This window comes from Hyalella azteca, unplaced genomic scaffold, assembly GCF_000764305.2.
Source record: "Hyalella azteca isolate HAZT.00-mixed unplaced genomic scaffold, Hazt_2.0.2 contig15387, whole genome shotgun sequence".
NCBI lineage: Eukaryota > Metazoa > Arthropoda > Malacostraca > Amphipoda > Hyalellidae > Hyalella > Hyalella azteca.
Genome location: NW_025945243.1, coordinates 24,126 through 45,557, shown reverse-complemented (window position 1 = coordinate 45,557; position 21,432 = coordinate 24,126). Strand labels below are relative to the sequence as shown.

The following is a 21,432-nucleotide window of genomic DNA, read 5'->3' as shown; positions in this document are numbered from 1 at the left end:
TGCTAGTAAACGGCCTATCTATTTACTATTTCAAGAGGAAAGGAGCTAAAAGCGGCATTCAGACTAGGCTCCAGTTTGCATATATACAGGGATTCTAAAATTCGTAGATCACTAACACCGGATGCAGAAGCTAGAAATTTGAAATCACTATCAGATACAGAGGTGTTGCACTGCTCGGCATGAACACGTACAGCAGAATGAGGTGGATGTGCAAGTAGGTTCCCCGTTCTATAACTCCTACCCTTATATGCTCAGCCAGCCTAGTATAGAAATTGCGTGCCGTCATACCGACGTACGCTGATGCGCACTGCGCACAACTATATCTGTAAACTAGTGACGATCGCATAAGAACAGGTAGGGTATCCCTATACCTGAAAAACGAGCCGATTCTAAAATTGTTAACCAGCAACACATGAAGATTTACATCCGGAAGATATTTAGCAAATAAAACTTTCAATTCCTTTGACATAGTCTCAGATGCGGGTCCAAAGTAGGGAAAGAACAGTAAACAACTTTCCTATTGTCACACTTAGGAACGACTGTAATATAATTCTTGGACATAAACTTTTTTATTTGGGTGAACACCAGGTGTGATGGAAAGCGATTTTGTGATTTTGTGAAAAGATATTGCGCAACAATCCGAATTCAGAGTGCATGTCTAGGAAAGTAGAACACTAGGAAAGTAGTTGAACTAGCATAAGGTTGACCCATCAGAAGCCCATTTTTGCGGGCGTAGTTCGTTATTCGCCTGTGACGTCACTGATCTCAGTGACGTCACGGGCATTAACCAACCATTGAAATGCGATCAAACCAGTCGACCAATCCGTTATGGGAATGACGGGTTCGTTTACGTTTCTCGATCAAAGTGACGTAACGAGAAAGCTGAACTGAAAGACGGAATTTCTCGTGGGTCAACCTAATATAGTTCAACCAAGGGCTCCTTAGCGTTAAAGCGTGCGGTTGGTCCAGTAAAACGTCGGAAATTTTTATTTTTGAAGCAGGAATGCGTAATAAGTTCAAAGAAAATGTATTTTTAGTTCTAAATAAATTTTTTAACGACAAACGTCAGTGAGGTAGTCCTGTTCATAGTTGAATTAACCATGGTCCAGTTAAGCCGATTATTTTGCATAGAAGAGTAAAAAAAATTCCGACAACTTTCAAAAGTAATTTCATCGAGAAAAAATGTATGAAATGTCAAATTGCGCTGCCTAATTCATTAAATAAAATTTTATTACTAGCTGGCTCGAGCATTTGCATGAGAGCTGGCTGAAAAATTATTGCATTTGTCCATTTTTATTATTATTTTTGAATTATTTTAATTGCAATTCAAATCAACCATTATCGTACCTTTTTTTATCCATTTACATGATTTATTCATATCCGATCCATCTTATTTTAAACGACTTGAAATTGAAGGGAGGAACAAATCATCTCAGCTGTTTCAAACACAAAATCTACTTTTTTCTCAAAGTACATAAAGTACAGTAAGATAATTACATTTCAATCCTCTTTTTTGAAAGAAATATTTTCTTTATCAGTTACAAGATTAACACGTTCTGAAATTTCTTACTTGGAAAAGTTCTCGCTGCATAACTTTTGTTCCGATGACATTGCGGCGCAGGTACAGAATTCGGCTGGGTTTCATCGTGAAATAACACTTCTTAAAACCGGTAAAAATGGCCCTCAGGATTGCGTCTCTGCTGCAACGACAGCAAGTTGCTTGTACTGAAATATTAAAGCGGTGAGGAGATAAGGTATTGTAATTTATAGTTTATACCTTTTCATGATCAACCTGATATTTATTATCAAAATAAAAACCGTAAGTGAATGTTCATGGTTCTGATTGATTGTTATTCACAATAATTTAGTGAAAAGGTTATATTGTAATTTTTGTGGACTGAGGCTTTTTAGGTAGGCTATGAGATATGATCATTCTGAATGTCTTGAAATCCTTTTTGATAATGGTATGTACCTATACACTATACAGTTAAAGTTGAAGATTAGAATTTTTCTGCTGGTAGGCCTAGGCTAATCTGGTAGGGATGGTAGCCAGGTAGAGTAGACAATGATGCACACTACTTTTCTAGCCCACTAATAAGTATAACTACTAAAACATCACTGCTGAAAAGTGATATTTTTTCATTATATTTGGAATTTTGCTGCCTGTTTGTGAACTTTTGTCAAGTGTTAGCAATTAGCCTATATGAAAGGTACCTAATTAATCTAGTAAGAATCTTGTTATTCCAAGCCTCCAATAAATTAAATGGTGAAAAAGTTCTTGTAGCAACTTCAGCAGGATTTGGCTAGATTTTTTATACTGAAATCTTGTTGGGAGTTGTGACTTGTGGCTCCAAAGTGATGAATTTTTAATGCATGCAGAAGTGTGTGACTTGCAAAATGGCTAGCTTAACACTACAGATTCCAGAATCTTATCTTATGGTCTAATTGTGTACTTTTCTACAATTAGATAGCTACTGTTAACTAAAATGAGTGACTTGAGCCATCTATTGCACTGGTACTTTCTGTAATATAAATATTTTTATATAGTAAATATATAAAATTTATCTTTACTGCATTTTTAATTTAACATAAAAGTAGGAGCCATCAACATTTTTCTAAGGTCAACCTTCTTTTAGTTATAGGGGGACTGGATGTGACCTTGACCATAAATGGTCAAGGTCACCCAATTTTATGATGAAACATTCTGAAATTTTAACCAATAATCAAAATTTTGCAGTTCTAAAGTGACAAATATGTAAAAAAAAGGTATCTTCCAACCTGATTAGACACTTTTTCAACAATTGCCAACAAGTTATTAACAAAAAATGCTTGAAACCGTCCCTTATTACCCCATTTGATGGGACCCATATTTATTGCAAATTGCCATTGCCTAATTTTTCCATGAAAATGATGGAAACTACATATAGTCAGATGGGGTACGACAGGACCAAAATCACTAACAAGCCTGTAGCATCTATACCATGAATAACTAAAAAACCCTAAACCTATCACAAGGTGTAGTTATGCAATGGGCTCCTAAGCTACAACTCAGACGTTTTGCATCTGACATAGTTTTCTGTACAGATTAAAAAAAGTGAGCTGGTCCCATCTTACCCCATTGGGGTAAGATGGGACCAGGCTGGGGTAAGAAAGGACCAACTGGTAATTCTTATGTTACAAGGTTTTTAATTAAAGTACAAATCTGATATTCAATATTGTCCATCTAGAAACACATTATTTGATTAAACAACCACTTGTTACTGTTTTGTGTTGCGGAAAGTCAACTCTAATATCAGTCACATTGAAGTATTTGTCACAAGAAAACTTTGTTAAGCATAGTACTGATAGTAGTAATAGTGGGTTGGCTTTGGTTCATTGTAGAGCACTGCTAAATGCTTCATGTATATTCCATTAGTGTCATTGTCTGAAAAATTTATCAAATTGGTAATAAAACCAATGGATAATAACTCAAGTGTCAGACATCATGTGTTTTCTTGCTAACTGCATTTGTGGTGCACTTCTTCAAACATAGCTCATGCCCTCTCACAGAGTTATGATCATAATTATTTTTCATGTTTCACTCAGTGATTTTTCCCCCAGCCAATCTTGCACATAGTTCTGCAGCTCACTAATGGGAATAGACATTCCTATTTTCTATATCCCTTTGATGCAATTGCACTAAAATAGTGCACTAAATTTCTCTAATTAAAAAAGCTAACAAGTTATAATGAAGTTTGGGTAAAAGATAAAAATTTTGACCAAAATACTCCATGTACTACACAATAATATATTCAGATCAAAACTATTTTTGATAAACTGTACAGGACAGGACCATGTGTGGGGTAAGATAGGGCCACTTGTGTGGTAAAACAGGATCAACAGGTCTTACCCATCTCTGGTCCTATTTTACCCCATTTTAGAATACATGTCAGGCAGTGATGGTAGCAGGTAGGAATGCCTAGTATATCTAAAAAGTTACTTATTACTTGAGGTTACCTGCCTACATCCACAAACCTGGCCAAAAAATTTTTTGTCATTAGACAGAGCTTATTTCCCAAATAGGGGGTACTATTTTGTGACCCTTCTTTACATAGGTTTTCTTTGAAATATAGCCAGAAATTCATTATTTGCAGAAAAGGGTTGAAACAAACACTGAAATGATAGGCAATGATTGCTCTAACATACTCTTTTGTCAAATTGAATTCAGTGCAATTAGAGTGCATGCCATGGGCTGGTCCTTTCTTGCCCCATGAAGGCTGTGATCCTGTCTTACCCCATTTGACTATATGTAATTTTGCCTGCAGTTTTCAAAAATTATTTTCAAAGTAAAAGTTTACCTAGGATTTTACAAAAACAAATGAAAGATAATCCATCTAGCAGGGATCTTGCAGCTCCAGAGAAGGTGACAACTAAAGCTTATGATGTAATTTTTAATGTAAATATATTGTCATTTTAATGAAAAGTGGACAACAGTTTCAAATTTTACCATAAAAATGTGTGACTCAGAGCTGAGTGGGTTCAAATTTAATCAAAATTTGTCCTTGCAACCCTGAGATTTCTCTTTTTAATAGTTGATTTAATTATTATGACCCAAAATTGAGCTACAATATTCAAGTGAAAGGAACTTTTATGCCAGATTCAATTTTACTTTGCATACAATCTTGCAATCAATAAAGTTGTTTGATACCATTTAATATATTGCTTGAAATGTAATAATTTACAATCTTGAATTCATCAGAATTATTGTCCAAAATTTGATCATAACTTATGATTGTGTTTGGGTCTTGAGAAATAATTTTTAAATAAGATCAATGGATTAAGGCTTGGCTGTTCAAGATCACAGCAAGTGGTAAGAATAAATCTCCTTGCAGAAGTTTCAGAAATTAATTTGGAAATATTTACAAATCTTGATACATTTGTATTACCGTCAACCGAGGCAACTCGGGACTGGCGGGGCAACTCGGGACGCACCTCTGACACGGCGTAAAACTGTTATAGTAGCGAAACTAATTGGAATATTGCAAAACTAAATATAGTGGCGTAAACGTCAACAATTTTCCTATCTATGTAGTATAAAGGTAGTCGAAAAATACGACATTTACTAGCTTTGAAAAATTCCTGAAAAAATGGTGAAAAACGCTGTTTTGAAAAGTTACTTCTGCTAAGGTCTGTAGCAAAAAATTAGCCCCGTTCGACGGGGCTACTCGGGACACTCTTTTTTTGCTTCTGGCACCTTACGAATAGCATATGGAATTTTTTTGAAGATGCCATTCGATAGCCCTCGCAAAGAGCTATAAAATGAGCCTAAACTTGTTTATGAAATGTTTAATCGTAAGAAGTTATTAACAAAAAACGCTCAAAACCGTCCCGAGTAGCCCCGGTTGACGGTACTAAAGAACAATGAGAATGAGCATTGTCCTGGTGAGTTTAATATTCAATTAAACAGGAGTTAGGTGTAGTCAAAAGCATTGCCAAGTGCTGGAAGTATCCCCTATCAATGAATAAACATTATTTTGGCATTAAAATACTAAAGATAAACAGGAACTGAACCATTAATGGGTACTAATGTACATATTTACTATCAACAAGCATACGGTAGTGTAAGACAGTAGGGTTAGTTGATTAGAATATTAAAGGAGTATTAAGTAATATTATATTTGGTGCACCTGGCATTATGCCTAATAACCAGAGAGTTGCTTTAAGGAATTTGGAAGCTCAGGCAAAAAACTTGAATTGTAACACTTCTTGAGATATTGGTCATACCCCAATCAAACTGAAAATTTGCATAAAAGATGAACACAATATACACTGACATTATTGCTGTTGTAGTTGAATGTCTACCTTAAATCTTACTCTCTATCAGGAATATAACTTTCAAAAGGCTGGAAAGCTAAACTAATGAATTGAACTTCATATTGTTACGTATATGAATTCATTCAACAAAATACTTCTGAATATGTAATATTTTACCTTGACTTACTTATGATTAATTTATTGTTTTGGTGCTTTCTCCAGAGGTGTGAGCAGCACAAGCAGCTGCAGTCAAGATGGTGGCTGGTTCAACAAGCTTTTGGTGCGCAAAATAGAGCCCACTAAGGAGTCCCACTCGCGCATGCTCTCGGACAAGGAAGTTATCTATGAGCTGCAGACACACAACCTCAAGCCAGGCACCGTGGCACAGTATCTGAAAAACTAGTAAGTTCTTTTATGGCTTACCAGGACCAACTTTGAGACTCGATTCATAAGCTCACTTCAGGCTTAATTTAATAGCTTTCTTCAGGCTTAATTTAATAGCTTTCTTCAGGCTTAATTTAATAGCTTTCTTCAGGCTTAATTTAATAGCTTTCTTCAGGCTTGATTCTGTCATTTTAGGCTCAATTCAAGAGCTCACTTCAGGCTCGATTCAAGAGCTCACTTCTGGCTTAATTTAATAGCTCTCTTCAGGCTCGATTCTATCACTTTGGGCTCAATTCAAGAGCTCACTTCAGGTTTGATTCAAGAGCTCTCTTCAGNCTTCAGGCTTGATTCAAGAGCTCACTTCAGGCTTGATTCAAGAGCTTACTTCTGGCTTGATTCAAGAGCTCACTTCTGGATCGATTCAAGAGCTCACTTCTGGCTCAATTCAAGAGCTCACTTCTGGATCGATTCAAGAGCTCACTTCTGGCAAAATTCTAGAGCTCACTAGCCTCACTTCTGGCTTGATTCAAGAGCTCACTTCTGGCTTGATTCAAGAGCTCACTTCTGGCTTGATGTAAATGCTTGCATCAGGCTCAATTCAAAAGCGTGCTTCACGCTCGATTCAAAACAGCACACTTGAGGGTCGATCCTACTTTCTGCTGTTATTTTGGTTGCTTGGGTTAAAATTAATGTAACTGATAAAATTTAAAATCTAGTATATTTTAGAGGGAGTAAATGGAAAGCTCTAGGATTAACTGAGGGATGAGCTGAGTTCAATGCATCGTAAGACAGTAAAGAAAACGTGCGTGAAACTTTGTTTTTTATTTACAGGGCAGGCATTAGTAGTGTTTCATATTGTTGCTCATCAGCATCATATTTGATCAAAGTTTATGGGAGTGAAATTACTGCTCTTTTAATATATATGACAGGAATAAGCAGCTTATAATGATATGATGACAGGAATAAGCGAAGCTCGTTGTTACAGCGATCAGTACGTGCAAGAAGTGAAGGAGAGGAACCTGCACCTGGAGCTGTGCGGTTCATGGACTGTGGGTGTGGGCGACCAGGATCAGTGCGTGCACCTCTGGAAATATGACGGTGGCTACAAGAGCATTGACCAGGCCAAGCGACTCATGGATGAGGACACGGTCTGGAAATTATCTCTTACTCTCTTAAAAGATGCTCCTGGTAATCTCATGCTTCATTTATCTCTTGATATTCTGTAGGATGGGTTATGGTTTGAAAAGATGTCGTTTACAAATAGATTTGTGTCTTGAATATTACCCCAAATGGGCTCAATTTGTGCATTTATCTCGAAAGTCTGGTTAGTTTTTCGTTTACTGCTGTTTGTATCTGAGCCGGCTTGTATTTCGATATGAATATATTTAAATAATACAGCTTCGTGTGTCCAGGTCATTCAAAATTTGCTGAGCGACCGCAACGTCCACCTCAGATCGCGTTCCAATCAGTACCTGCTCTCGTTCAGCTTCTGGCCCCTCGTGACGCCGCGGCAAGGAGGGAACATCTATGAAATTAGGTCATATTTCCTTAAGGCAAGTACCCTCTTATTCTTAAATGTTCTTTATTATCGATTATCATTTTCTAATCGATCTACTCCATTTAAAAAATTATTGTTTTGAAATAGTTAGGACTATTATCATTGACTGAAGTAAAAGTTGACACGGAACGGGAAAATGTGGAACTAATTGCGATTTCCTACAGCCTGGAACTATGATCGAGTGGGGCAACAACTGGGCTCGCGCCATCACCTTCAGGCAGAGCAACAACGAAGCCTTCGGGGGTTTCTTCTCACAGGTCGGCCGTCTCTACAACGTTCATCACATCTGGTGTACGTATCACCCAGCGAGTCCAGCAAGCAACACCTACTCTTTGCGCCAGATATTTTTTGATTACTTTGGGTTGATAATATATACATAACGCATTTCAGGTACCGTGAGGGTTTGACGTCCATCAGATCTAGACCTTTCATAGCGATTTTGATCTCGCTCGTCCGCCAGATTCAGTAGAAGGTAGTTTGATTTGTATTCTCGGCTCCGCAACAATGGCCCCTTACAAAGAGCCATGAGCCTCATTCCGCGTAGTGTATTATGCTCCATTTATTTTTTCAACTTTTTGGCTGTGATTTAATGATGGTTTAGCCGTTCTCGGCTTACTGATGTTTATGCTATACTTCTTAAACATTAGGCCAGTCTCATTTTTATGCACTTTATACACCTGTTTATTTTGGGGGCATTTTTTAGAATTCATTCCAAAGCATGATAAAAATTTTTACTCCTGATAACGTTCGGAAAATCAATCGCTTCTATTTTTGCACGTATGTGTGTGTGTTGATCTGTGTTGCGAGTTCACGCCTATAACCGTTTTCCGTCCATTTATTACATGCTGCTTTTGCCCAAATTTTATACCCAAGCTTTATTTGTGTTCTATTGAGCAGTTCAATTGTTTTTTTGTTGTCTCGTGATTTTTTCATTTCAATGTTTTGTGACCACGGTCAAGGAGATCGATCTGCAGGCTCAAAATTTGAGCTAAATTTTCAATTTTTTTTCTCATAATTTAAAGCATTCTCAATGCAGTCAGTTAAATATTTAGTTAGAACCTTTTCTGCATAAAATCCTCTCCCAGATTTTTTAACTCCATGTTTTTATATTCTTTGTAGACTGTGTTTACCTTGATTTGTTTTGCATACGCTATTGATACCAAACTGCCCAGTGTTGAAAGCTCGTGATGTTGAAGTAATAGAACTTTAGAAGTTGAAACTAGCTCAAGAACTTGAAATGCTTGGCTACCCAGGCTACGGAAGTTTACAACTTCGCAAGGAGCAGCGCGAGAACGCCTGGAGAAAGCCGGGTTGGGACGAAGTAGTGGCGTACACTGTACCGCTCATAGAAGAATATCACAGCAAAATACTCTACCCAAACTTCTTCAGTCCCACTCACTAGTCTCTCTACACTCGGACCTACCGACCTCAACGTAAGAACTCAACGGGTAAATGAGACAAAAATCGCCCTCGAGTTACGTTATTCTGCAAAATTCCTTAACTTAATTGATGGCATAGCATTAAGGGAATTGAAACTTGGGTATTGCAATTGTACATATGTGAATTAAAAGTGTCATGCAGCAGCTGCTGTAGACGCAGGCCGTGTGTTCGAGGTAAGGTGTTCTTTTTGCACCTCAGAACAGTTTTGGCATGACTGTTGTAGCTTTTGTAGACGCATTCTACTTCAGAGCTGTAGTTCTGCTCATGAAGGTTTTAGCAGAGTTTTTTTTAGTTTTGCTTATTTAGTTAAACACCGCCTTCCTTAATTACCTTTGCAATGCCTCATGGCTTTTCGACCTTTTTCATCACCGATTTCAATTAATTTTGTCTTTATTTCTCTAGATTATTAGTTACATGATGTACGAGGGTTACCTCACAATTACTGTTAGACCTACTGTACTAATTGTTCGCTTTCTTCTTCCTTATGGGCAGACCTGACAGTAGTAATTGTAATGAGGAACTAAATATTTTACTTTGGATGAACTTTCATAACGAAACTGTATGATCCAATTTCCTTCATACGAATGATCGTTCTCGACTACGACTAACGATTACCGCCTTTGAGTCGGGGTATTGCTATATGCCTACAACTTTCTGTCCAGTAGAAAAAAATTGATCAGTCCGGAGATAAAAAAGATACAAAGTTTTAGCATAGTCATCTATAGCTAAATTGAACTCCACTTCTAGGAAAGATTCTTGGTGGAGTTTCGAACACCCGATAAGTTACTTGGGGTTATCAAAGTTGAAAACCCAGAAAGCACTGCTTTGCATTGATTTCATTCCGGTTTGATTAACTAGGTTATTCGGACATGGACCATCGCAAGCAGTCCCGTGAGGACGCCTGGCAACACCCTGGCTGGGACGAGGTGGTCGCCTACACCGTGCCGCTCATACGGGAGATGCACACAAGGATTCTCTACCCCAACCACTTCAGCCCTACCAACTGAGAGACGCCAGTCTTGACTTTAAAGACGGATGATCTAAACGGCGTTTATGTTGCTGCAAATTTACTGAAGCTTAAGTTTGTACCGTGAAAGGAGAGCTTAATTGGTACCTTGTCACACAACGTATAAGCTCTATAATATGCTGAAAGTTCGTTTTCATTTTTTTCTTTGCTTGCCGTTTGATTCTGACGAGTGCTAAAATTCAGGGGAATATTTTTAGATTTTGGAGGAGCCTATCGATAGACCGAAGTTTCTGCGATGTACTAAATATTCTGCAGAGTTTCATTTATACTCTAATACTGTGAAATAATTTCTGAAAAGTTGGATCACTATTCATGACCCCCGAGTGATCTGAACTTTCTAACAAAATCGTTCATTTACTTAATGTTTGGTCTTCGCGTTTGTTGAATTCAAAGTAATTTAGTAATTTCAAAGTAACGATTTTGGGACTCAATGATCCATCAAGAGCACCAAGAATGTACATAAAATAAGTCACCTAGAAATTTTTGTGCCTGAATTTGTATGAATAATTAATTATCAGTGTTAATTGCTAGCTTCTAGAGTCTAGAGCCTAGACCATGAATGAGGTCAGTGCCATTAGTTAGCGGTTATGCGGCTTCTATTATTTACATTGTTTCGTTTTCTGTGCAATTAATGAATCGTAGAGTCCTGCATCGTGCCGGACATCATTATGAAACCTTAATTGATAGTCGCCCGCTTTTCTATTCGGTTTTAGAATGTTTCGATTGTCAAATGATTGTAAATAAATATTATTTCTCTGTGTGAAGATTTTTTGGACATGGGCTGAAGCGAAATGAATTTATATTTATTTGGACGCCGCTTGCACAAAGCGGCAGGCAGAAGGCTCTATGTTAACACTAAAACAATCTTCGCTACTTATTGACAAGTGTTAAGGCTTTTCGAAAATTTGATTATCGGCTACAACCACCTTTACTACAACACTGTTTTCCAGCAGTAACATCGGTTGCGTGCCTCTGGCTCATCTAGTTTTTAATTTCTTGCTCGCATCGCCGTCACTATACTGATGTCTCGAGGAATTCATCGTACACAATCTGATGTGATTGGCGCGATGTTGGAGGCTCGATCTTAACGCTAGAAAATCAATGTATTTCTGATCTCTGGACCGAGCGCTGCCAGCTACTTGCTGCGACTTTGATCGTTGTCCAGGAGGTCGGTGTACAGGCGCCTGATAGAAGCAACTTCACTGCGTAAAGCGGAGATGCTCTCATTCTTCTCTTGTATGATGCCCTGAAAAAAAAAACATTCTCTACATTGATTGCATATTGGAACAGTTGAACCAGCGAATTTAGAAAGGGTGCACTTGTCACTTGTGTTTCTAGTCTCGCTCAAAAAATTATGCTAGCCTGGCGAGAACTGTGTGAAGTAATGAAATCTGTGTTTCGAAGTTATTCATTTTATCACTAAGTGATGTGGAACTAACCTCTGAAATAGAAAACGATCTAGAAGAGCACCTAGGAATTCCTTAAAAGTTGGAACGGTGCTGCTTTGGTAAATACGACGGGGTTTGTTTATATGTTCCCGAAGGGAAAGTTGCTTCAATTAATTCAATGAGGATCATTACAAAGGATTGGTCGAGAACCTTATCTAATGTCATATTTTGGAAGAAACCTCATTTAAGTATAATATCGCCCTCGACTGAATGATACGAGAGATTGTATTCGTTAATTTTTAGCGCATTTTCTCATTTTTTTGGAAAAAGGCGCTATTGTGCTCGCCATCTCCGTTCGTCCGTTTGTCTGTCTGTCCGTCCGTGACTTCACGTTTTCGTCGTCGAGAAAATGCACGCTCTGTCACTGACTGCAGTGAGTACTGAGTTATATTTTTCGATATAATTTTGATTAAAGCGGTATTATTATTCCGTAGAGATTTAATCCCTATTGTAATCGTTGTGCCTACCTCGAGTTGCCTCGTGACCTGTGCCACTGAGACGGGATCCATGCTGGTTGCTGCCAACACTTCAGACAGAACGGCCTCGCGCTTCTCCAGCTGGTCTGACAGCTGCAATTTAAACCATTCTGCATACTAAATATTTTCATTGCAATAAAAACGCCGTTAACGTTATTAAATTCGTTAACCTGATATACATCCAGTCTGCCGTAAATTTTCGATCACTTCACAGATTTTTGTACTGTGTACAACATTTAGATTTTTAATAGTACATAAATTTAGGTTCTGCCCCATTTTAAGTTCTCTTATTGTACTGAGGGTTGAAAACGCCCATTTCCGAACCTGGATGAGCTTGTTCTCCAGGACGAGATTCCTCATCTCGCTGCGCTGCCGGACTTCACCCACGACCGTCACCAGCTGCTCGTAAAGCTGGTCGCGCTCACCCTCCAGCTGCAGCAAGTCATAGATTTTGTATAAGAATGCAAATTTCTGCTTGAACTTATTTAGCTTAATTCTACATTAAACTAAATATTAGATTTCGATTTGAGGAACCAGCTTTGAAATACAATAGAAAATTCTGCCCACATGAGTAAAGTTTTCAGGCCTCTGCCTGTCTCAAAATTTTGATGATTTGCACAAAGTTAGTGAACATGCTGGGGCTCAGTCACGAGCGCTGAAAGAAGGGAATGTGATGGACAACTAAGTCGCCAACGGATTCGTCACTCGCTCGCCATGACACTTCCTGTGATTGGGGTCATGGAAGCTAACGTTAGCGAGGAACTCGCCGGCGTAACGGGCTAGCGGTCGTTTTTTTTTTCAAATTAGGCTTACTGATGAACCAAAGCTAAAATAACGTTTTTCTGCACGGTTGCTCGCTCAGTCACCTAATCGTCTGCACGGACGGTTGCTCGATCACTTAATCGAATTTTTGTATGAGCAATGATGGCCTCAGTTTTATTTTGGTATAAGTACGGGCTGCTCGGCTATGATAAACTACAATACCGTTGCACCTGTAGCTGTAAGGGACATTGGTCCACATTTATAAGGATCTCTATTCAAGATCGTGTTTTTCAAATGACGCCTGACATTCCGTTAGAAATTTCAGTCAGTTAACCTTTTTTAAAAGTTCGAGTTTCGATTGATTTTCTAAATAAAATACTTTAAAAAAACTTTCAAAAAAAACACGTTTTTCTTGTGAACTAAAAAATAGAAAATAAATTAGGGCTCGCCCCAAAAAACGTGTGGCGGGCAGATTTATGATTAAAGCGAAAGCACACAACACACGAATTTTGGAAATTTGATGGTGAACGTACAGCCCGACCCACGTTTTTTGGGGCGAGCCCTAATTTATTTTCTATTTTTTAGTTCACAAGAAAAACGTGGTTTTTTAAAAAGTTTTTTTAAAGTATTTTATTTTCTCCTTTTTAGTCCGTTATTTGCTACACATGAAAACGTTGTTGCGAGCCAATTTACTTGACTTCACGTACGTATCGATGATACGCAGCGTCAGCGCTGCGTATACTATATAAATATATACATACTATATATATATACTTTACTCAATTAAGCTAATTTAGGTCTCTAATTGCTAGTTTTTATGATTGTATCTGAAATTGTTAGGCGAAAATAGCCTGCATGCCGAATTTCAGATCTCTAGAGCAATCAGAAGTGGGCTAATTTTCGTTGTCAATGTTAACAACAAACAAACAAACAAACAAATAAACAAACAAACAAACAAACGCGAAGCTAAGCTAAGAAAAACGTGTTAAAAACTAAATTAATTTAAAGTAATACCTGCTCCGACTTCTGCACGAGCGTCTCAAGCGTGCACTGCAGCTCCTGTTTCTCGGCCGTCAGCTGCTTGACGCGGCGGCTGCTGCTCTGTGGTACCGTAAACACTATCTGTTCATGGGTGGCCGAATGGTTTAGGTCGCCAAAATTGGAGCATGGGAGTTCGAAGCCTGCAATTAGTTATACTAAATTCACCCATTGAGGTGGAAGAATTGGTCACAGGCCAACATCATGAACATGGCATATCAAAGCTAACCCCGGTGTATAATTATAATGTCCTCGCTCTTCAAGTATTGGCCCAAGTGACTAGTGTGAATTTCCCTAATTCAAACGTCGTTAAAAAATCACCACGTTTCCCTAATTCAAACGTCCATTATTTTTCTCAAATTAGGTTCCGGACTTGTATCTTTTTAACAATACTCGGCACCACCTTGAGATTTTGCTCGAGATTTTGTGAGCGCTGCTGCGCCCTGCTGGAGTCTGCCACCTTCTGGAGCAAGGACTGGTTCTCGACGCGGAGGCGCGACCGCTCCTCCTCTACTGCGGCGATGCGTCGCTCCACAGCACCCTCCCGCGATGCCTGCTCCTCTATGCTAGCCTGTTCAAGTAACAAATGCTTGAAAGCTGCTGCAGTTTTGCATTGACATAAGGAACAGAACAACAAAGTAAACATTTCCCCCTCAAAAATAAGCCCGTAAAATAAGATGATCTTACTTATGTGTACGTCGGTCGGGAAAAATCGATATAATTGTTAGCGATGTTTATCCTTTGTCTTGTTTTTAGAGACACTCAGCAAATCCTATAAATTTCTCATTTAAAATATTTCCATAATTAGTTAGTAAACAATCATAAATTCACACCTGCTTAGATTGCTCTAATTTACGAAAATGCAGTCTGTGGTGAAAGGCACGTTTTATTTTCTCCTGAGGCTAGAAATAAATGTTTCAATTTTACCAACATTTTATCACCTAATCATTTCAAGCACCTCGATTCGTTCAATATGCTCATACCGACATACGCTTTCAATTGCTTCGATTCACTCTTTGTCGTTCAATACCCTCTCCCCATTTTCACACGCTCGCAATAGCTTCAAATTACCCGGAGTCGTTCAATTTCCGCGGTATTTGATTCAGTAACTTCTGTGTAGTATTCTTTCAGTTGCATGATCCGCTCCTTCTGTGTTTCCAGCACTTCTTCCAGGAACTTATTTTTTCGCGCCTCCTGCAATAAAGATGTTATAATTATTGATTATGAAACTGTCTAATTCTGTTCAATAAGATGCTTTTAACAGATCCACTAAAAATGGCAAATAATAAGCTGGAGGTATATTTGGGACGAACTTTAAGAGAATACTCCATATTCTTGTCATATTTCACTATCTGACCTGCAGTTCGAGTTCTGTTTTGCATTTGAGTTCGAGTTGCTCTGTGAGGTCCTCGAGTTTCGCGTCGTGTTTCCTGCTAATGGCTGCAACTTCAGCTCGGAGTTTCTCTCTTTCTTCTTGCAGTTCCCGAGCCTGGGCCTGGAGTAGTTATTAGTAGCAATTCATTTTGCCTTGCTTTATTAATAATATTGTGGCGCTGGAGTTAAAAAAACATAACTTGGTTATGAAAATTTATATCGTAATCAATGAAGAAAATGCCGAGGTACACCTGACAAAAAAAAAAAAAAAAAAACTCGGTACTCACTGCAGTGAGTGACAGATAGCGCATTTTCTCGTCGACGAAAACGTGAAGTCACGGACGGACAGACAGACAGACGGACATTGCGAGCACAATAGTGCATTTTTTCATCTATGATAAAATGCGCTAAAAATTAATATCCGTACAAGAAATTATGGCATTACCTGCATCATAACTGCTCACCACTTTGAGGTTGGCAATGGTGGTGAGGTAGCGGGCTTCGGACTCGGCCATCTTATCGTGAACTTCTTGCAGCTGCTTCATCGTCATGGCTTCTTCTCGCTGGTTGGCCTCTCGTAAACTGCCAAGAGTTTTTTGACCAGCCACCTGCAGCCATGCCAAGTGTTCGTTAGTAGGGTTGAATGTAATGTGGATAACTTCATACGATCATTTGTTTCACACTGTCCGAACCGCTCAGAGAAAAACCTGTCCGAACCGCTCTACTTAACAGTGCGGCGAAGTGGTATTCACGACCACCGGCTGAAATCCTCGATCGGTCCCAAGCTCCGTCTACCACCACCCTCGAGAATGTAGTTTTGGAACATGATAACGGTCGGCTTTCGGCCTTTTTTCAATTGACTACCTAATTGAAGTGAACAAGTATATTCATGGTTTATGCAAAATCCTGGAAGGATTACTACAATTTGAAACAAGAACCAACACCAAGGGCCACGGCAATAACAAAAAACTGCTTTGCAACTCATCCACGCGACAACATTCCTTCTCGCTTCGAATCACTGACATGTTGAACAACCTTCCCGGGTACGCAGCCGTGCACCACTAAATTCGTGCACCAATCAGCCTTTAAAGGAACGCCTAGCATATTTCCGGATGACGGGACGCCTGTCGGAGACCACCACTGCCGTGCTTCGAATGGACTATCAAGATCCCTTCCCTGAAGAACGTAGCCTACAACACGTCTTGACTGTGACATTATCAGCCGCACGCCATCAGACAGATCACATCCATTGAATTAGATCAATCAGCCCACAAGAAAATAAGCCTGGCGTCGTATGGCCCAGCGTCGTCTGCCAATACGCGTAAAAATTTTACACCACCCGGACGGAGCGCGCCGGAGCCGTCCGTATCTGTCCCGTGTGTCGAATCAGCCCACGGTCGAACGGCCACGCGTCGTACGACCATAAATTTTGGAACAGAACTATGCTATCTGGAACCTAACCCCAGATGCTGTGAGCTAAAAGTTGCGTAATTTAGCGAAGCTGCGGAAGTCACTCGCCGGCGGACGATAGAGTTTGGAACAGAACTATGCTTTCTGAAACCTAACCCCGGATGTTGAGCTAAAATTGACGGTCTAGTGGTGCACGGCACTGCAGGATGCATACAGTTCCACTGGCGACCTGGACTGGTTGGTCGCAGTCCGTTGTCCGCAAGTTACAGTTCAAGCTAAAGTCAGGGTATGAAGTGATGATTCGATGCAACGTTCAGTGGTGACGGATGGCTTAATCCGCGGCTGATTGGTGGTCATCTAGAAATATGCTAGGCGTTCCTTTCAAGGCTGATTGGTGCACGAATTTAGTGGTGCACGGCTGCGTACCCCGAGCATGAACGCCCTAAAGAACGGACTAGACGAAGCTGTGCAGATACATATGTTCAGTCTTAAAATGCCTAGCACCTTACGGACCACAGGCAATAAGTCCAGCAGCTATCTCAATCAATCATCAGTTATGGAAATATCGGGTTCCAAAGGCCGGATCCCTTATGAATTAAGTCACGAAAAGTACAAGAATCGGTTACATGCCATGGGCCTATTTCTTCAGTTCCGACACTTCTATTCTATTCTATTTAGATCTCCTGTGGACAAGTCAAGAAGAGTACAAGAATCGGCGAAAGATCTCATCAGGCCTATTCTTCAGCGGTCAGCGCCGACATCACTATTGTATGCTTTGCTAATTTTGAATTGATGACGTGACTAAATGTTTAAATTACTGTTCACCTGTAAATCAGCGAGCGTGTCTTGGTGCTCTCCGATGACATTCTTCATCTTGTGCTGCAGCACCTTGATCTGCTGCTGGTGATATTCCTCCGCAGCCGCCATCTCTGCGTCCTTCAACCTTGGTTCAATAATACTAAGATTAACGCTCTCGCCAGAAGTATTTAGCCTTAATGCACTAAATCCGTTTGAAAAATATCATACGGTGTCGTGCATGTTGCGAGGAACTGACCAAACTACATAAAGCATTTCGATCACATTTTGTTATAAACTTATAATGGGATTGGGTCTCATATCGGTCGAGATTTCAAATGGGATGGTATCCTCAGATAGTGCGTAAATTAAATAATCCAAAATGTGCTAACTATTACATACAAATACATGGCATTGTTAAAGTCTCAATCAATTAACATAAGCATTGGGTTTCATACAATTTCTGAAGTGAACGTTCTTCTATGAAGCCGTATGTTGTTTTGAAGTTGAGAGTTACGCACATGCAAGCCCCTAAAGAAAGATAATATAATTCAACGAGCAACCATAAAATCTGCACGCTGAGGTTGCGCGATATTACCGATCAGATGAAAACAAACTTGTACCGATAAATTTTCGTGCGTATACCTGAAATAAAAATTATTCTTTCATTAACAATTGAACTATCATCGTTGAAGTAATGACTACGCAGTACCTTGCTTTGCTGGTCTCGTGCAGTAGGGACTGTGTCGCCACCTCCCACAGGCGGTGCGTGCGCTCCAGCTCGAGCTGCACGAAGCTTCGTTCCTCTCGCTCCCGGTCCAGCTCCTGACGCAGCCTCGCTCCCGTACCACATTACTTTGTTACGTTATTACTACATGTACTGTTGTGACGATGTAATTTGTTTATGCATCGTTACATATTGCTAGATACAATGCTATACACTGTATGACTAAACGAGCTGCTATTCACCTTATTACCACACGCATTGATATCCATTCTAGTACTACGGACAGTGCCATTCACTTTATTATATTTCATTACACCATTTACCAGTGCCCACTTCCCGAAACAGAAACTTTATTAATTGGTGTAAGGTTCCGCATCTGGATTTTAACGTAACTCAATCGACATCAACTCGATGTCAGTTATTTCAGTGATATTTAATAAGCTAACATTAATTTAATTTTCATACGTATTTTTTATTATTACCACGTTTTTCTTAGCTCACTTACGTGTCTGTGATGATCAAATCTTGCAATCAATATTTCACCAACTTTCCCATTAGCTAGCGCTCTGAAACTTTTAGGGAAGCTCAGCTCCCGATAACAATACAATAATCATAAAAATTATTTTCTACTTTTGAGTCCACATGAAAAACGTGGTCTTTAAAATTTTTTTTATATATTTTATACTTAGTAGACTCTATATAGTTACACACTGTGCATTAAATTATATAAATAGATTGGACTATACTACCGGTTAATCTCAATAATGTAATATATTCCTTAAAATATAGGTATTTATTACACGCTCTATCGCTCCCTAGCCCCAATCAGATGTCTCTTTGGTCATCAACTCCATTATAATCGGGACAAACATTCAACATTTAACGTGTTTTTACTAAAATTAATTTTCATCTTGCTTCATAAGATCATCCAAAATACCAATAATTTTCTACTGATGTCATTAATTAAATACCTAGCAGTATATGAGCTGTAATGATCATCTGATGATTAAAATAATGATACTATCACTAATACTAGGCATTATTAATCTTGTACTGGTAGCTTATTATCACCTGGAAACGTGACCTTCCAGCTGATCACGAGTCATCGCTGCCAGAGGTACACCATCAAGAATGATTTGGCTGCGGTTACCTCCACTCTTTTTGGCGCCTTTTTTACTCTTCCCTCCCTTTTCACTTTTCTTTTTGGCTCCTGTCTATTGAGTAAATTATATTTGTACTTAAATTTGTTTATTATATTTTTTTGCTACATGCACCTAATTATTGCAACGTTTTAAACCTGAATCTCAATTATTCGGCATTGGCAGTGTTAAACCCTCATGTTTTTCATGACTAAAATTATTCATCGTTAGAACTATGGACAAAAATTTCGTGATACATACCATGATATTGATGAAAAATGGAGAACACACGACTCAAGAGGACGGCTACCAGTTATTCTGCGCACCGTAATTTCATGCACTGTGTCGCGTCGTTCCCTCCTCTTCGATTACCATGGCAACCAAAGGTTAGCCTAGACAGAGAAAAACTTTTAAATGAAAATAAAGAAAAGGTTAGAAATTAAATACTTTCGATATTATCAGTTGCTCTTACATTATCAGTTACTGTTACATTATCAGTTGTGCAACAGAAACATTCCCGGACGATTATAGTTCATTCCTTATTATTTTTGTGTGACGAACAATTTTCATAACTGTATTATAAGAAGTCTTTCTTGCTATTAAAACGAGTTTATAAACAATTAATAGCATAGATTTTTGCACTTTATCACCGACATTCTGGGCTAACTAAAGTGCTATGTATATTTTTTATTTCACATCTCTCTCTTATTTTTGTGAAAATGTTCAGCAAAAAAATAAATGGTAGTTCAACGGCTTACCATGATGAAGTAAAAAAATATGTGCGACGATACAGCGCATGAATTTAGTGCACTGTGATTTTCTTTTTAAACTAGGTATATAGATGAACTAAAGGTAAAACCCAGAGCTTAGTTCAAGCTATAAGGGACTTATATCATCATCAAAGTTCAACGTCATTCAAAGAAATAAATCACTATGTAACACTTTAGTTTTTGCTACTATTGGGCACGACATCTTGCTACAGCATCATATCATTTTACCATATTGATGCCGTTTACTAAAGTTGGAGATTTTAGACAGGAAAACAACTGACGAGCATAACAGCGAGCCAAGCCCAAGCCGGCCAAGCGGACAGTTGTCCGAGTCTGACGTCGGTCTGCAGTCAGCTGACACCGACGCAGAGTCGCAGACTGATTAATTAAATAAGTAAATAAGGAATTTCTAAGTTCAAATCTTTACTGATTTAATTATATCAATTTCGAAACTCCACATGTTCTAGAAGGGGTTGCGATGGCCGATGAGACCATGGGGACGGACCATTGGGCTTAGTTGACCATTGTAATGATTGTAATTTGCAAGGGCCCTTGCTCAGCTTGCGAAGTTGCGTCTTTGCGAGAAAATTGTAGCTATTTACCTGCCTGTCATTTTAAGAAACTTCTATCTGATTTTCCAAATTGGATTGCAATGGCAAAATGACTGGTTAATAGGTTAACTATTTAGTGAAAATAATTGGCATTCTATTGACTTAATGACTTTCAACAGGAAATTTATTTAGCCTAATATCAGCTGGCACAGTGGCAGTGCCGCAGTGGCAGTGGCCAGTGGCAGACAATGCTTCTAGCCCTAGGCTATTTCCAAAATTACAAATAGTATTTTGAATGATCTTCATATTGGCTCATTTCCTCTACTAACTTACTAAGGCTTTTTACTTAATTGTATTTTGAGCCTTTGAGGATGCTGAAAGGAAATTGTTGTAAGATCATTCAAATACCTAGCTAGGCTAACTGGAGACTGGAGTCATGTCATTAAAATGTGTTAGATATCATCTTCCTCTTGTCAGTCTTGTGCCAGGGTTGGCAATGATTTGGTCATAGGCTACTGATCAAATCATTTGATTAGATCACTTCATTTTTATTTATTTTTTTATATATATTATAATATATTGTGTGGCAGTCTTCAATTTATTTTGAGGTATTGTTATTCATGGTTTAGTATAAATAATAAATTAATAAATGTACTATGACAAATTGGAATATAAAGCCATTTCCTTTAGTCTTAGTGTGTATTACATTCTAATGTTTTGTATGTTTTTGGTACTGGTAC

The 21,432-nt window shown here is 38.7% G+C and overlaps 2 protein-coding genes across 3 annotated transcripts; one reads left to right on the top strand and one right to left on the bottom strand.

Moving 5' to 3' along the window:
* Nucleotides 1-1,589: 1,589 nt before the first annotated feature.
* LOC108672846 (protein NipSnap) lies at nt 1,590-10,962 on the top strand. Of its 2 annotated transcripts, XM_018160594.2 has the most exons (7): nt 1,590-1,741; nt 6,016-6,195; nt 7,163-7,325; nt 7,590-7,730; nt 7,900-8,026; nt 8,989-9,168; nt 10,034-10,099. In XM_018160594.2, the coding sequence occupies exons 1-6, from the start codon at nt 1,677-1,679 to the stop codon at nt 9,135-9,137; spliced, it is 825 nt and encodes a 274-aa protein (XP_018016083.1). In that variant the 5' UTR covers nt 1,590-1,676; the 3' UTR covers nt 9,138-9,168; nt 10,034-10,099. The 2 variants fall into 2 exon arrangements, with proteins under 2 accessions (XP_018016083.1, XP_018016084.1); XM_018160595.2 differs by lacking the exon at nt 8,989-9,168 and having other exon boundaries at nt 1,591-1,741; nt 10,034-10,962.
* Nucleotides 9,171-20,199, bottom strand: LOC108672845 (dynein regulatory complex subunit 4). The gene is made up of 13 exons (XM_018160593.2): nt 20,130-20,199; nt 19,633-19,763; nt 19,304-19,446; nt 18,218-18,340; nt 17,536-17,653; nt 15,765-15,908; nt 15,284-15,421; nt 14,998-15,120; nt 14,330-14,497; nt 13,903-13,989; nt 12,451-12,558; nt 12,118-12,219; nt 9,171-11,448 (listed from the first exon to the last, which is right to left on the bottom strand). The coding sequence occupies exons 2-13, from the start codon at nt 19,633-19,635 to the stop codon at nt 11,338-11,340; spliced, it is 1,368 nt and encodes a 455-aa protein (XP_018016082.1). The 5' UTR covers nt 19,636-19,763; nt 20,130-20,199; the 3' UTR covers nt 9,171-11,337.
* Between the last annotated feature and the right edge of the window lie 1,233 nt (nt 20,200-21,432).